The sequence below is a fragment of the Amia ocellicauda genome, chromosome 9 (genome assembly GCF_036373705.1).
Source record: "Amia ocellicauda isolate fAmiCal2 chromosome 9, fAmiCal2.hap1, whole genome shotgun sequence".
Taxonomy (NCBI): Eukaryota; Metazoa; Chordata; class Actinopteri; order Amiiformes; family Amiidae; genus Amia; species Amia ocellicauda.
This window is the reverse complement of record NC_089858.1, coordinates 37876560-37890854: the sequence shown is the minus strand read 5'-3', so window position 1 is coordinate 37890854 and position 14295 is coordinate 37876560. Positions and strand designations below refer to the sequence as shown.

General features: G+C 40.8%; 1 protein-coding gene across 4 annotated transcripts; it reads left to right on the top strand.

The window, feature by feature from the left end:
* The first annotated feature begins 1217 nt into the window (after positions 1–1217).
* plpp5 (phospholipid phosphatase 5) lies at positions 1218–12773 on the top strand. 4 transcript variants are annotated; one of them, XM_066714394.1, is made up of 9 exons: positions 1259–1314; positions 1615–1757; positions 3019–3140; positions 3562–3670; positions 4191–4281; positions 6722–6785; positions 7128–7252; positions 7583–7753; positions 9184–12773. In XM_066714394.1, the coding sequence occupies exons 2-9, from the start codon at positions 1704–1706 to the stop codon at positions 9351–9353; spliced, it is 906 nt and encodes a 301-aa protein (XP_066570491.1). In that variant the 5' UTR covers positions 1259–1314; positions 1615–1703; the 3' UTR covers positions 9354–12773. The 4 variants fall into 4 exon arrangements, with proteins under 4 accessions (XP_066570492.1, XP_066570491.1, XP_066570493.1 ...); XM_066714395.1 differs by lacking the exon at positions 1615–1757 and having other exon boundaries at positions 1218–1314; XM_066714396.1 differs by lacking the exon at positions 1259–1314 and having other exon boundaries at positions 1332–1655.
* The last annotated feature ends 1522 nt before the right edge of the window (positions 12774–14295 follow it).

Below are 14295 nucleotides of genomic sequence, written 5' to 3'. Positions count from 1 at the left end.
ATTCATCTATCCATTCTTATGCACAATATGTGACATGTTTTGTGTTGGCTTTGCAAAACTGGATGTCTCTTTCTTTGACCTGAACATTTGGGGAAATTGATAGCTCTGTCAACTTCCTCGTTGTGAGTCTGAAGTGGACACAATCATGTAAGCATGCATGACACTGTCGGAGCTGCAAATGAAATTGTTATCCAGTTGAACAGGTTTTGAAGGTTGTTGCATGAGTAAGACGCTCAAATGTGTGACTACTCCAAAACCTGCTGAAAACCACAACATACCTGCCTGATTTATAGTTAGACAGATTAGGCAGGTTCACAAAGAGGGACTGATCTTATATACTAGTTGGGTTTGACAGAATAATTAAATTTATAGCAGCACTGGGCTTAATGTAAAGCCAATGGGTATAGACTGTCTCTATACTTGTGATGTGTTTACTGGCAGCATTTTATAACTAATACCATCTAGATCAGTTGTTCTCAACCCTGGTCCTGGAGGAGCCCCTCCCTGCTTATTTTTGTTCCAACTGAGCTCTCAATTAGTTAATTAAACTCTTAATTGAAGTAATACTCTGCTTAGATATGACTTTTAAAATGGCGTAATAAAGATAAAGTTTGTTCTTTAAGTTCTTTCTACATTTCTATACTTAACTGTTTAAAATCATTAAAAGTCTCTGATTTAGGAAATTAGTAATTGAGAGATCGTTTGGGCCAAAAATCAGCAGGGTAGGGGCTCCCACAGGACCAGGGTTGGGAACCACTAATCTAGATAACCTCCACAGTCCAAAATGATGTAACAATGAATAAGTTATATCCTAAATTGCTGTGGTACAAAGCCTGTGCTGAACTGTAGGTTTTTAAACAGGCGCTCAGACAGTAAGTTTTGCTACTGAGATGATAATATTAGTGCTGTAAAAAAGAAGAAAATGAAATGGACATCATAATGGGCTTTGGGAGATGATTCAGAGTTTGTGTGTTATTAAAATACAAACATCCTTTTCAGTTTTCGAGTCTTATTTTCCCTATACCCGCTGGATGGCGCCATGGTAATTGGACAACCGTGATCCCCCCTCATCACCCCTCACCTCCCCCGGCTCGGCCTCAGCCGCGGACTGACGTCGCACAGGGGCGTTCTTTTGTAGCGCCGGCGTCCGCAGTTCTGCGCAGCTCTGCACAATCCCGGCGACCCCATTGGCGGAGCCGCGCAGAGCTGCGGACGCCTGCGCCGCACCAGCGCGCGCCGAGCACATGCCACGTCTTACCTCAGCGTCACGGCCGGGCAGCGCGGCGGCGAGCAGCACAGCGAGATAAAGCAACGGTGAGTGAAAGAAACCACAATTACACGGAGATATTCAATGGCAGACGATTCCCGCAAGTCTGACCAGCAAGGCTGCAGCTAAAGCAAGCGGAAATGCGTCTTGTGGGCACATGCAGAGGACGCGTCTCCTCTTGTCAGATTGGGTCGCTCTGTCAATCGGCAGGGTCGCATTGATTAAGTGCGCTGTATTTTGGGGGGGATTGGCTCATATTTGGGACTCGTCTTGTACCGATCGCAGCCCTGGACTGGAGAGTGCGTTGAGATCGTCTCCCTCTGACAAAGTCCTGCATCCATCCCCAGGTCGAGAGAGTCCCATCTGCCCAATCCCAGATGACTGACAGGTGCATTGGCTGGTTTTCTTTTTTCCCTCCGTGTGCTTGTTTCAATGCATGTTAGAAAGGCGTCGCAGTCGTCCCGCTGGAAAACAACGCAACACCTTAAAGGTAATAATATTGCCCCGGTCACTTCCTGGTTTGCAGATGTTTGCGGGCAGATGTTTCAGTGACGTGCGCCCACACTAATGCATTAGAGCGGCAGGGGCATTTATTATTGAAGATGTTTTGCATACTTACGGTGCACAATATGTGGCACGAAACGAGTGGAAAACAAACAATCAAACCAAGAAACGAGCAGTTCGACATTCCCAGGTAATGTGCTTTCGTGGGCATTGTCCTCTACTGCCACCTTCTCAAATGGGTCATCATGGTGGACTAATAATATCCCCCCTGATGAACAATTCACTTTGAATAGGAAAACCGCAGACGCCCAAAAGCATGCATTGAATTGTGTGTGACTATGGTGTACTTTACTCCAGCGATGTCAAATGAACTCGCATGCATTGTAGAAAGTGTAGTGGCATTGCAGTTTAGTGTTTTGAATCTGGCATTTAGTGGCATGACTTCTTACTGGTTAGCTGACTGTGTTTCTGCCAGCACTTGTGTCTTCTAATCTGTTAAACTGCTCTGAAGTGTAGATTTAAAAGTCTATCAGCTGACCACGGTTACCTTGAATAGAAAATGGCTGGAGTCTCTTGCATAATTTTAAAGACAACATATAAATATCAACATCTTTATCAACCTTTAACGATCCACTGCAGGATGACTGCCTCCCCAGATGTTTCCACTTGTTTCGATGTACAGGGTCTCTTTTCCAGGTCACGCCGGCAAAGCTTCTGATTTCATCTGATGTGGTCTTCAAGGTCTTTTTTTAAACATTGGGATCCATTCTGTAGCTTCTTTGGTCTGTTATTCTTGTGATGGGTCCGTCCCATTGCCATTTTAACATTTCGATTCTACATTTGTTCTCTGATCCATTCATTTGTTTTTCTATCTTTACTTATTCCAGGTAAACCTCTTTCTATGCTTTTTGTGTGTTGTTTATCATTTCTGTATCATCTGTGCATTTAGTGACCAGGTTTCATGCATTGATCAAATACTTTTCTTTTCCGGAAAATGGGTAGATCTCTTTTCAGTAACCCGCCGTTTCTCCCTTGCCAATTTCACTCTTCTGATTTCTTCCATAAGATTTACATTGATCTGATGTCCAAGGTAGACTTTTGAGAACTTGAGGAATTATGCTGATAGATGTATTTTTGTCCAAAGACATTGAATAGTTAGGTTTCTTTTTCAGATAAAGTTAACCTCCAGCTAAATTAATCCAATGATTGTGTGTGGAGGCTGATGCCTTCTTGTTTTCTGTCTTTAGGAGGCCCATGGATTTATTGCGATAAATGTGCCGACCAAATCCAGAAAAAAGATGAGGAAAAACTTTGCTCATGGCTTTCTCTCTGAAGCTACCATTCGTGCGATCCTCTTACTAGTCTTTCTGTAAGTATCGCTTTTCCCGAATCCTAACCCAACATAATGGTGTCTAGTAAGCTCTAGAAAAGAAGGTAAAAATACTGTTAGCACTTTATTTTTAGTGTTATAAATTAGTTTAATATATTTTTTAATATTCTGTCAATTTTACACCCATTCACTTTTACTTTCAATTCATTTAATTAATTAGAATGTCTATTGAAAATGTATTTAAGAGGCTCAGAATTAAGCCAATGCAGTATTAAACTAGTAGTATTCATTTTGTTTTTATGTTTGTACATTTATATATATAAAGTAGGTGGATAAGAATCATCTCAAAGGAGGCCAAAGGTCTGAGATTTTATTTCCCAACTGAATTGATGTAAAACTTCTCCATAGTTACCAGTGCCATGAACTATTTCTCTCCCGCCCCGGTTTGTTTGTTTTGCAGCATTACAGAACAGCTACCTCCTTTCAACAGAGAGATCCAGCCGGAGGAATTGTGGCTCTATAAATATCATCACGTGGAAAGAGACCATGTTCCCACGTCTCTCATGTTTGTAAGTTCTGGATGCCTCGCTCATCCATACTTATTGACTGTCTATAATAAGGCTTTGCTCCCTCCAGAGAAAAGAAGCAGGGAAAAAGATACGAAGGTCTTCTGAGCAGTATTTCATATAAGTGGAAATATAGTCACTCTCTCCTTTTGCACAGTTAGGGTTGTGTGTCCTTTGTCTGCTCGATTGTATTCTGGAGCTCACTGCATGATTAAGAATTTGTAAGTGTCCAATGTGTGAAAAGGTCTCGTTCCGTTGATTCAAACCCCACAAAATATATTTTTATATAAATATAAAAATATACTGTTAGTATAGAATCTAGTTTCAGTGTGAAAGTAGTGGTTTGTGTGGCGAGAGTGCAAAGAGAATATCTTAGTCAAAACCAGATTTAACCGCTCTAACGTTTCACATATATCAGCTTTTTAGCCTTTCCGTTAAGATTAGCTACTGATTGTAACCATAAGGAGTGCTACTGAGATAAACAAAACAATGTCTATTTTTGTTGTTCTTTTCTTTTTTACAGAGCATTGCATGTTTTATTCCGATGGCTGCAATCATGCTGTTTAGTTTTTTTAAGAAGGCCGAAAAGGGTGATGCAAGAGAAGCCTCTTTAGGTACGTCATCTTGGTCTATTTTTTCTTTCCCTTGAGCTCCATTCAATAGCTTCCTTGGTTCATCCTGTTCTTCAGTGTGTCCGGCCCGATGCTGCTTTGACATTTTCACTTTCAGTTCGATTTCTTCTCTGATCCATTTTTTGTTTTTTACCTGTCTCTTTGTATTTCAAGTATTCATCATTCCACGCTTCTTCTTGTTGTTTCCGGTTTTTGTATCATTTTCGCATTTGGTGCATTCTGTCTAATTAAAGGATTCTTTTCTGCTGGTGGTGTTATCCCTTGTAATGCTGAGAATGTGCAAAACATGCTGTGCTAGTGTGTGTTAAACCGTAGATTTAAGGTCTGCACTGCGCAAAAGTCTTTGGCCACCCGAGAAAATACTTTTGAAGCTATTTATCTAGGCAGTAAGTGTTTATTTGCTCATAAATACACTGTATAACATTAGAATACATACAAATAAACATGAATACAATAAAAAGTAACTAGCATTTCTTGTGTTTTCCAAAAGGTAATTGAGATCTTGTGAGATGGGTAGTAGAAAACAGGTTTGGTTCCCCAACCTCTCCTCGAGACTCTCCAGCCATTCCATGTATTTGTTAAATTCCACCACCAGCACATCTGGTTCAATTGATCAATACCTCACTACGTTGAGTTGGTTGTGCTGGTGGTGGAATTTAACAAATACATGGAATAGCTGGGGTGCGTCAAGGAGTGGTTTGGTAATGGCTAAGCTAACACAGTTCAACAGAAAGAAAGTCATAGTTTTGTATCAATTCTCACCGAGCAATAGTCCGCCTAACCAGGTTTTCAAGATGTGGTGTTCATGCCGTCATAAAGAAATTAGAAGAAAATGGGCAAGTTGAAGACCCAAAAATCCGTCTGCAGCATCTGATGAACAGTGCATTCTTGAGGGACAGAAGTCCAGTGAAGTGCTCAACATCTGGCAGAGTCATCTGACACGAAAGTACACACTTGTAGGTCTTGTAGGGCGTGTTGCAGCTAAGAAACCATTCTTGCAGAAAGGCAATGAGCAGAAGAGATTGCAGTACGCGAAAGACCATAAAGTATGGTGCGACAACCAGTGGCAGAAAGTGTGCTGAGTCCAGATCTGAAATTTTTGGTTCACAAAGAAGCCAGTATGTCAGAAGAAGAGTTGGCTAGAAGTACATTGATGCTTGTCTGCAACCTTCTGTGAAGCAGGGTGGCGGCTCTGTCACGGTCTGGGGATGCATTTTAGCCAATGGTTTAGAGGATCCGGTCAAAATCAATGGAATTATGAATGCTGAGAAATATAAACAGATTTTGATTCATCATGTTGTACCCTCGGGATAACAACTGATCTTTATCTTTCAGCACGATAATGACCCCATACACTCTGCAAACACGATTAGGACCTACTTGGAGTGGAAGTCTGCAGATGAACACTCACAGTATTAGATTGGCCACCTCAGAGCCCAGACCTTATCATAATTGAAGTTGTGTGGCGTCAAAGTTAAAACAAGACTTTTGGCAAATCCATTTACCACAGGACTACTTGAAAAAATTACACAAGTCTACCAAAGCGAATTGCCGCATTTAAAGTTTATTAAAACTATTGTAGAACCAGCAATTTTTAAAACTCACATATGTATGTATGTGTGTGTGTGTATATATATATACACTCACCTAAAGGATTATTAGGAACACCATACTAATACTGTGTTTGACCCCCTTTCGCCTTCAGAACTGCCTTAATTCTACGTGGCATTGATTCAACAAGGTGCTGAAAGCATTCTTTAGAACTGTTGGCCCATATTGATAGGATAGCATCTTGCAGTTGATGGAGATTTGTGGGATGCACATCCAGGGCACGAAGCTCCCGTTCCACCACATCCCAAAGATGCTCTATTGGGTTGAGATCTGGTGACTGTGGGGGCCAGTTTAGTACAGTGAACTCATTGTCATGTTCAAGAAACCAATTTGAAATGATTCGACCTTTGTGACATGGTGCATTATCCTGCTGGAAGTAGCCATCAGAGGATGGGTACATGGTGGTCATAAAGGGATGGACATGGTCAGAAACAATGCTCAGGTAGGCCGTGGCATTTAAACGATGCCCAATTGGCACTAAGGGGCCTAAAGTGTGCCAAGAAAACATCCCCCACATCATTACACCACCACCACCAGCCTGCACAGTGGTAACAAGGCATGATGGATCCATGTTCTCATTCTGTTTACGCCAAATTCTGTTTGGAGTTCAGGAGATTGTCTTGACCAGGACCACACCCCTAAATGCATTGAAGCAACTGCCATGTGATTGGTTGGTTAGATAATTGCATTAATGAGAAATTGAACAGGTGTTCCTAATAATCCTTTAGGTGAGTGTGTATATATATATATATATATATATATATATATATATATATAATGTATTCTAATTCTTATTTCTGTCTCTCCTTAGCTGTGACGTTGACCCTGGTGCTGAATGGGGTTTTCACCAACACAGTGAAGCTCATTGTGGGGAGGTGAGTGTTGTGGCCTGTGCTCTTGTTTGCCTTACTTAAGCCCGGTGGGATTGCTATCTCTTTGATCCAGTTCAGAGACAAAAGAGGATTTAATTAATTGGTTTCTTGTGGATGTTGTCTTGTGTCAGCTGAAAAACACATTCTTCAGTGTCAGGATTAAGATACAGGATCCAGATAATTAGTCATTGATTTGTACTTAAAGGCATTATTTGAATCTTCACATATTTCCCCCTGCCTTGAGTATGTAGGCCAAGGATGGATAAAGCCTTCGAATGTACCACACTGGTTTCACAAATAAGAAAATATTACAATTGAAATAATGTTTATTTCTCTGCTCTTTAGACCTCGGCCCGACTTTTTCTACCGCTGCTTCCCGGACGGGCAGATGAACTCGGAGATGCGCTGCAGCGGAGACGCGGACACAGTCATGGAGGGCAGGAAGAGCTTCCCCTCCGGACACTCTTCCTGTAAGACCTAAAGCTCCTTCACAACAGACCACCACTTCCTGTCCCGTAGCACAGCCCTCTTAATAGAATATCTAGGGACCACTGGAGATGTTGTTCGTGATCTGTACACAACCTCAGAGTAAGAATTTGTTTTGTGCCTGTGGGTGTTCACGCTCGATTTTCAATCCATTCCCTCATAGTTATTGGCTGTACTGGTGAGAACTGTCTCAAAGAACTTGGCCAATAAAGTGCGGCATTTGGTCATTCGTGTTGTGTTTGCTGGGAGAGGTGTTAGAGTAGGACTGAACCCCATTATCTGACTTGAGTGTCTTCTTCTCCCTTGTTTGGCAGTTGCCTTCGCTGGTCTGGGCTTCACTGCCTTCTACCTGGCGGGAAAGCTGCACTGTTTCAGCCCAGCTGGTCAGGGCAAAGCCTGGAGGCTGTGCGTCTTCCTGATGCCCTTGCTCTTCGCGGTCATGATCGCCCTCTCCAGGACCTGCGACTATAAACACCACTGGCAAGGTGAGTCGTTTACAGTGGAGCTGGCCTGGGCCAGACTGTAGCTGCAACCACGCTGTAAGAGGACACTTTTGCACAATCCCTGCCAGCAGACCCAAATACAGGTCTAAGCCTCCCTGGGATATAATAATTATATAAACTTTTATTTTATATAGTGCCTTTCATGTCGAGGACATCACAAAGCACTTTACAATGTCAACACATTAAAAACCAACACACACAAAACAAATGCATAAAGTAAAGCAAGAAGGAAAACCCAATGTATAGTAATATCTTTTCAGTTGTGTCTTAAATATACACCGATCAGCCATAACGTTATGACCACTGACAGGTGAAGTGAATAACACTGATAACCTCGTTATCATGGCACCTGTCAGTGGGTGGGATATATTAGGCAGCAAGTGAACATTTTGTCCTCAAGTTCACGTGTTAGAAGCAGGAAAAATGGGCAGCGTAAGGATCTGAGCGACTTTGACAAGGGCCAAATTGTGATGGCTAGACGACTGGGTCAGAGCATCTCCAAAACTGCAGCTCTTGTGGGGTGTTCCCGGTCTGCAGTGGTCAGTACCTATCAAAAGTGGTCCAAGGAAGGAAAAGCGGTGAACCGGCGACAGGGTCATGGGTGGCCAAGGCTCACTGATGCACGTGGGGAGTGAAGGCTGGCCCGTGTGGTCCGATCCAACAGACGAGCTACTGTAGCTCGAAATGCTGAAAAAGTTAATGCTGGTTCTGATAGAAAGGTGTCAGAACACACAGTGCATCGCAGTTTGTTGAGTATGGGGCTGCGTAGCCGCAGACCAGTCAGGGTGCCCATGCTGACCCCTGTCCACTGCCGAAAGCACCTACAATGGGCACGTGAGCATCAGAACTGGACCACAGAGCAATGGAAGAAGATGGCCTGGTCTGATGAATCATGAGTTCAAGGTGTTGACTTGGCCTCCAAATTCCCCAGATCTCAATCCAATCGAGCATCTGTGGGATGTGCTGGACAAACAAGTCCGATCCATGGAGGCCCCACCTCGCAACTTACAGGACTTAAAGATCTGCTGCTAACGTCTTGGTGTCAGATACCACAGCACACCTTCTAGCAAACTAGTATCAGATGAGCACAAACATCGTGAAGGAGTGTAAGGGTACAACAATTCAGAAATATAACTGGGGCAATGCTTTAAAACTGTGAGAGCACACAGGTAGCCAATGCAAAGAGGCCATCACATTTCCTTGTTCCTTATTGTTTTGTAAACATATTTAATTATGTTGTCAAAGTTAGATGTTTCTCACAGGAGAGAGGCCTTGAAATAACAAGCCCATGAAATGAGCCGAGAACTCCGTTTAGGGTCTCGGTGTTCCAGGGTGGGGGGGACCACTGCTCTAAGTCACATTAGCACAGTGTTCAATGTTTTCAAAGTCTGTTTCTCCATTTCGCTCCCTAGATGTGCTGGTGGGCTCTCTGATAGGCCTGGTCTTCTCCTACCTGTGCTACAGACAGCATTACCCCGCCCTGACAGACCCGGACAGCCACAGACCCCTGCAGCCCAGAGACGGTGTGTCTTCGGCCCAGGAGAGGAAGCAGGCGAACTCCAACTTCATTCTTCCTCTATAGGGACCTCAGCCCGTTCCTTAGAGAGAGAGACGGACTTCACATGACACACATCCGAGATCACGTACAGTGTCACGTTCGATAGCTGTGTTTGTTTTAACCAATTGTGCACAAGCACGGGTAATTCCTCTAAAATACCAACATGACAATGCATTGGACCTTCCAAAGTGGGGGGGGGGGTCTGTCTGGTTGTTATTAAGTTATATACAAGTTTAATAAGAGTACCAGGCCCAATACCCCCTACAATCTACCCAGGTTTTTATCTTAGCTTATTTCCTCTTCTGTGGTCATGCATCAGTATTCTAAGATGGTAGTTTAACTTGTATATTTTTAAGTTGTGGTCTCAGATGTGAAAGATGTTTTCCTGTTACTTGAAAAGTGGCTGAAAAGCAAAACAACTGTGACAAGAATGTCTTGTCTTTGACCAAAATGGCAGGATCTAAAAGCCGGGCATTATTTAATTGGATTAATGTGAAAGTACAAAGATGGCAGGTGTTGCCCACAAAACTAATGATAGTAGAATATATATATATTTTTTTCAGCTTAAATCATGGGTTGTATTACTCGTATAGATCATCCTTCTTCCATCGGCAGCAGAACCTTATTTATTTATTCATCTTGCTTTGTAAGGTTGAGACCAACATTGCAGTGACTAGCTATCATGCCGGGTCTACCAGCTGCAAACGAGGTGACGGCAAATTCCGTTTTAGTTCTTTAACATTCCCAATCAAAAGCTTTGGACGTTTCCTGTTATATCAGTCGACAGTACATATGTTCCTGGATGTTCAGATGAATCATGACTCATTACGTCGCAGAAGAAACCACCGAAACCTTTGATAATGTTTATAAATGTGTATAATGTAAGTATATTTGACTTGAATCAGAGCATACTGCGCCCCTTAAAATACATTGAGCACAGCTTCCACAGGCCAGCCATTCCCAAAAGCCTAAAAGACTGCAGTAGGGCTTCCGAATTCTTTCTATATAGAACGGTTTTCCATGTAATCTGTGTAATGTACATTATCTACATGATGTGGGGTATATTTTTAGTTGTTTTGTACAGAAATAATCAATTGTTAGTAAGGAAATCTGAACTCTAGACCACAAGCTGGATTTGGTCCAATTTTGAATAGCTAAACATTTGTTTTGGCTGAATTTGTCTTAGTTCTTGTCGGTGCTCGTCTCTATTTATGTGCCAGGCTCCGTTTTATTATTTCCTTCTACTGGCATGTTCTTCAACACGATTATTGATTGCATAGTTGGCGAAGAAGAGGGGGGGAGAGAGAGAGAGAGATGTATATGATGCAAGGGTGTTGCTTTTCTGGGTCCTTCATGGACTCTAAGAAACCAGCCATTGCTAAATTCTGACCCAGCACAGACATTGGGGTGTTTTTATGTTTCTGAACAGATGCAAGGTTCTGCAGAGTTGCCAGTTATAGTCCATTCAGAAACGGTTTCCGGATTATCTCGGGCATTATTATTATGTGAAACGTGGTGGGATTGTAATGCAGCATGCTGTGTGGGTGTTTGTTACTGAGGGTAGGGTTGGCTCTGAACGATTTCTTTTTAATCTTCCTTAACAAAAGTGCCGAATATCAGTGTGATGAGGCCTAGGGCCAGATTAAATGAAAACTTTGACCCTCCCCGCAAATGGCAAACTACAAACATGTACATCATAGTGGTTACATGTATGAGTTGAAGAAAGTACCATCTGAGTACAATATTTTAGTTTTCTATTAGCGGGTGCATCAAAGTTTTGATTTAATCCCAGCCCTAGTGAGATTCCTAATTATGCCATTCCTCCATGAGGTCCCCCCGAGTCCAGTCCTCGGAGGTTGCAGGGTCTTAAAATGTCTTTACCTTGACTTGATCTCGCTATGAACTTCTGGGCCATATTTTGCGACTTCATTTGTTGTTGTTTTTAAGATGTTTTACATTTTAAGGAGCAGTTAATTCTAGGCCTGGCATCTCGGAAGTCCTGGAAAGACTCCTTATCAAATAATTAGTCCAATTAAATTACTGAAAGCCCAGGATGGAACAAAAAGCCAGAACACAGATGTTTTCATTTCCTCATCTCTTTCCTTAATTACCTCGTGTTCACTCTTACTTTCCTCTTCCTTCCAAAAAAATGGCTTCTGTAGCCAGTACTGGGGAAAAAAACAGCACAGAGAATGATTGCTTTGTATTCAGTTTTGCATAATACCATAAAGCAATGTTCTAGAGCCCAGGGGGCTGCTATGGTATTTTAAATATAGTATTTATTTCTGCTGCACTGTTTTTATCTGCGCACATTGTCTGGCAATGGCCTTTTTGTATTGCAGATTGCCGTTTTACCTTCTGCATAATTGTGGAATGTAACTTTTGCTTTGCTGTTGTGAGAGATGGACAGTTGCCTTCAAATTCTTTGTTCATTTTCTTCCTTTATTTTATTTTATGGTGTTTATTTTGGTTTGTGGTTCATCGGAGATATTTTGCTAGGATTTTACTTGAGGTGTCTTTGATTTACTGCCATATTTTTGTGTTAACTCTAGGGGTAAAAGGTGACAAAAAAGGTCAACTGAACCTAGGTAGATGGATAAAAGAGACTAAAATAACCTCATTTGTGACGATCTTCCTTTTGATGTGAATAACACATTTGCTCATCTTGCATATTGCAAAATCCTTTACATTTGCACCCCCTCAAAGCTGAATCCGAGTTTTAATTTCTGAATATAATTAGAAAGTATATTGGGGGAAGGGAAATGTACTAATGGGAGTCAAAATATCTGCCAAACCTGGAGCCAAACGGCACAATCAACATCTCAGCAGGTCTCCTCATTTAGAAGGAATGAACAGGAGCCGACAACTTCAGCATTCAGATTGCATCGACTGTTACACAACTGTTCACCTCAAGCACATTTTTAATGTATCTCTGCATGATCGCATATTTATCTTTTTTTTTTTTTATTTAAACAAATACATAAATAAAAATGAGTCTTATATATTAATGTTTGTTCTCTAAAATATGGACCATACTGTAAATAAACTGAAGATGATGGAACTTGACCTGCAAATCAATTTTGGTTCGTGTTATCTGACCTTTCTGAAATGTTTTAGCAGTGCCAAATCTAATGATATACTGAACATACAAAACATGTATGCCATAATGGTTTAGTTGTATAATACCTAGTGTTTTTTTTCTGCTTAGTAAAGCACCGATTCATTTTTATTATCCATTGTGATGAATTTTGCATTCCATCCAGATTAAAATGTAGGTATTTGATGCCTGTTTTTAAATCCAACATAAAGATCATGTTAGTTGCTGGTAAAGCTTTTCAACATTTGTGATGATAATGAATTGGAAAATCTCCCTTTTGAAGTCCAAATTGTCTGGGGTTTTGCTTTGTGTTACGAAAACTGTAAATAAATTGTATTTTGCTTGTTTCAGGTGAAAAGGTGTCTTAATTTATTTTTGGAAACTCGTACCCTACACTTATTAGGGGGCCAAGCAACAATGTGGCTGGACCACTTCTTTTAAGTGGTCGGGTTTTTATTATGTTAATTTTTCCACCATATATTACAAATGACCATGACATGAAAACTACAGAATCGAAACTCGCACAAATTGTTATGGTGTTAGATGCCTATAGGAAGTTGTTCCTTGTTGTTCCACTGTACTTCATATAGTGTGATGCCAAAATTGGACTAAGTGACTATTATTAGACAATATTCATACATCTCTGAAACTGCTTATGGGACAGATGTGAACCTTGTTGCAAGAAGTCACATGGTTTGGTAGCCATATTGCATTAATCAAAAATATTAAATTATCTTCTTTGAAACCTTTGTTCAGAGTTAAGTGAAATTTTGCATACATGACCTTGGCTAAGTCCTCTATCAAGTATGTTCAAGGCAAGTTGATTCATATAACAAGATGCATCATGAGCAAATTAAATGACACCTATTGTCACTTTGCTTATATATTTAGACCTATCATATATCATAAATCTCAGATCAGTTTTTACTTTTATGATTAAACTAGCATTACCATCAGCCATATCCATACATATATGCTTGCCCCCCTAGATTGCTGCTTGCAGCTATATGCTATTATGGTATTTGTTTTTTGCTATTATGTTTTTACTGTAGAATTGCTACATGTATGAGGTCAGCAATGGACACGTCAAAAACACTATAGCTATAAAAAGAGTTATTCAATGCCACTCTATAGCAGCTATCGCCCTTCTCCTATCTATACACAGTCCTATGTCCTATCCTACTGATTGTAAAGTGCCTTTGATCTATCAGAGAACCACACATCATACAGACCAGAGTATAAAGCAAATAAACACCTCTTTGGGTTACCTATTGGCTTTATTAATTAACTGCAGATACATATAGCAGTGACCTAAATCATAAAACAGATCTCTTATTATTGTCTTGACAATGACACTTTACGTCATACTGCAAATGAAATTCGTTTTTTTGTTTGCTACATGAATAAATCATTATAGGCATATGGTGGATTGTTCAAAATGCCTGGTCACTCTCCCTTTTTATACCTCTGCTTTTCCTGTAACTCTAAATTTGCTATTTGTAACGACAGCAAATCAAAGGTCACAGAATCTGACATATAAATTCATAATGTAGTGGGAAATTGTACTTTTACTTTTTCTTTATATTGTTAATGGTTTCATGTTGTTAATTCCGTTGTGTCTATAAAGCAATCATCCGTTTGTACTTACTCCTTTCTGGGGGATACTTTATTAGTTTCTTGGAGATGTATAAAGCTATTGTCTAGGTGAGAATGCTCAGAATTTCTGAAACCTCTATAATAAGATGGACCTAAACTATGTTGCAGGCAAGTAAGTGTGCACTGACAGTCAAAGCCCCCCCAAACTAAATGTATAATGCAATGTCTTGTTATCATCATTACATCTAAGATTGATTAACAGTCCACCTTTTT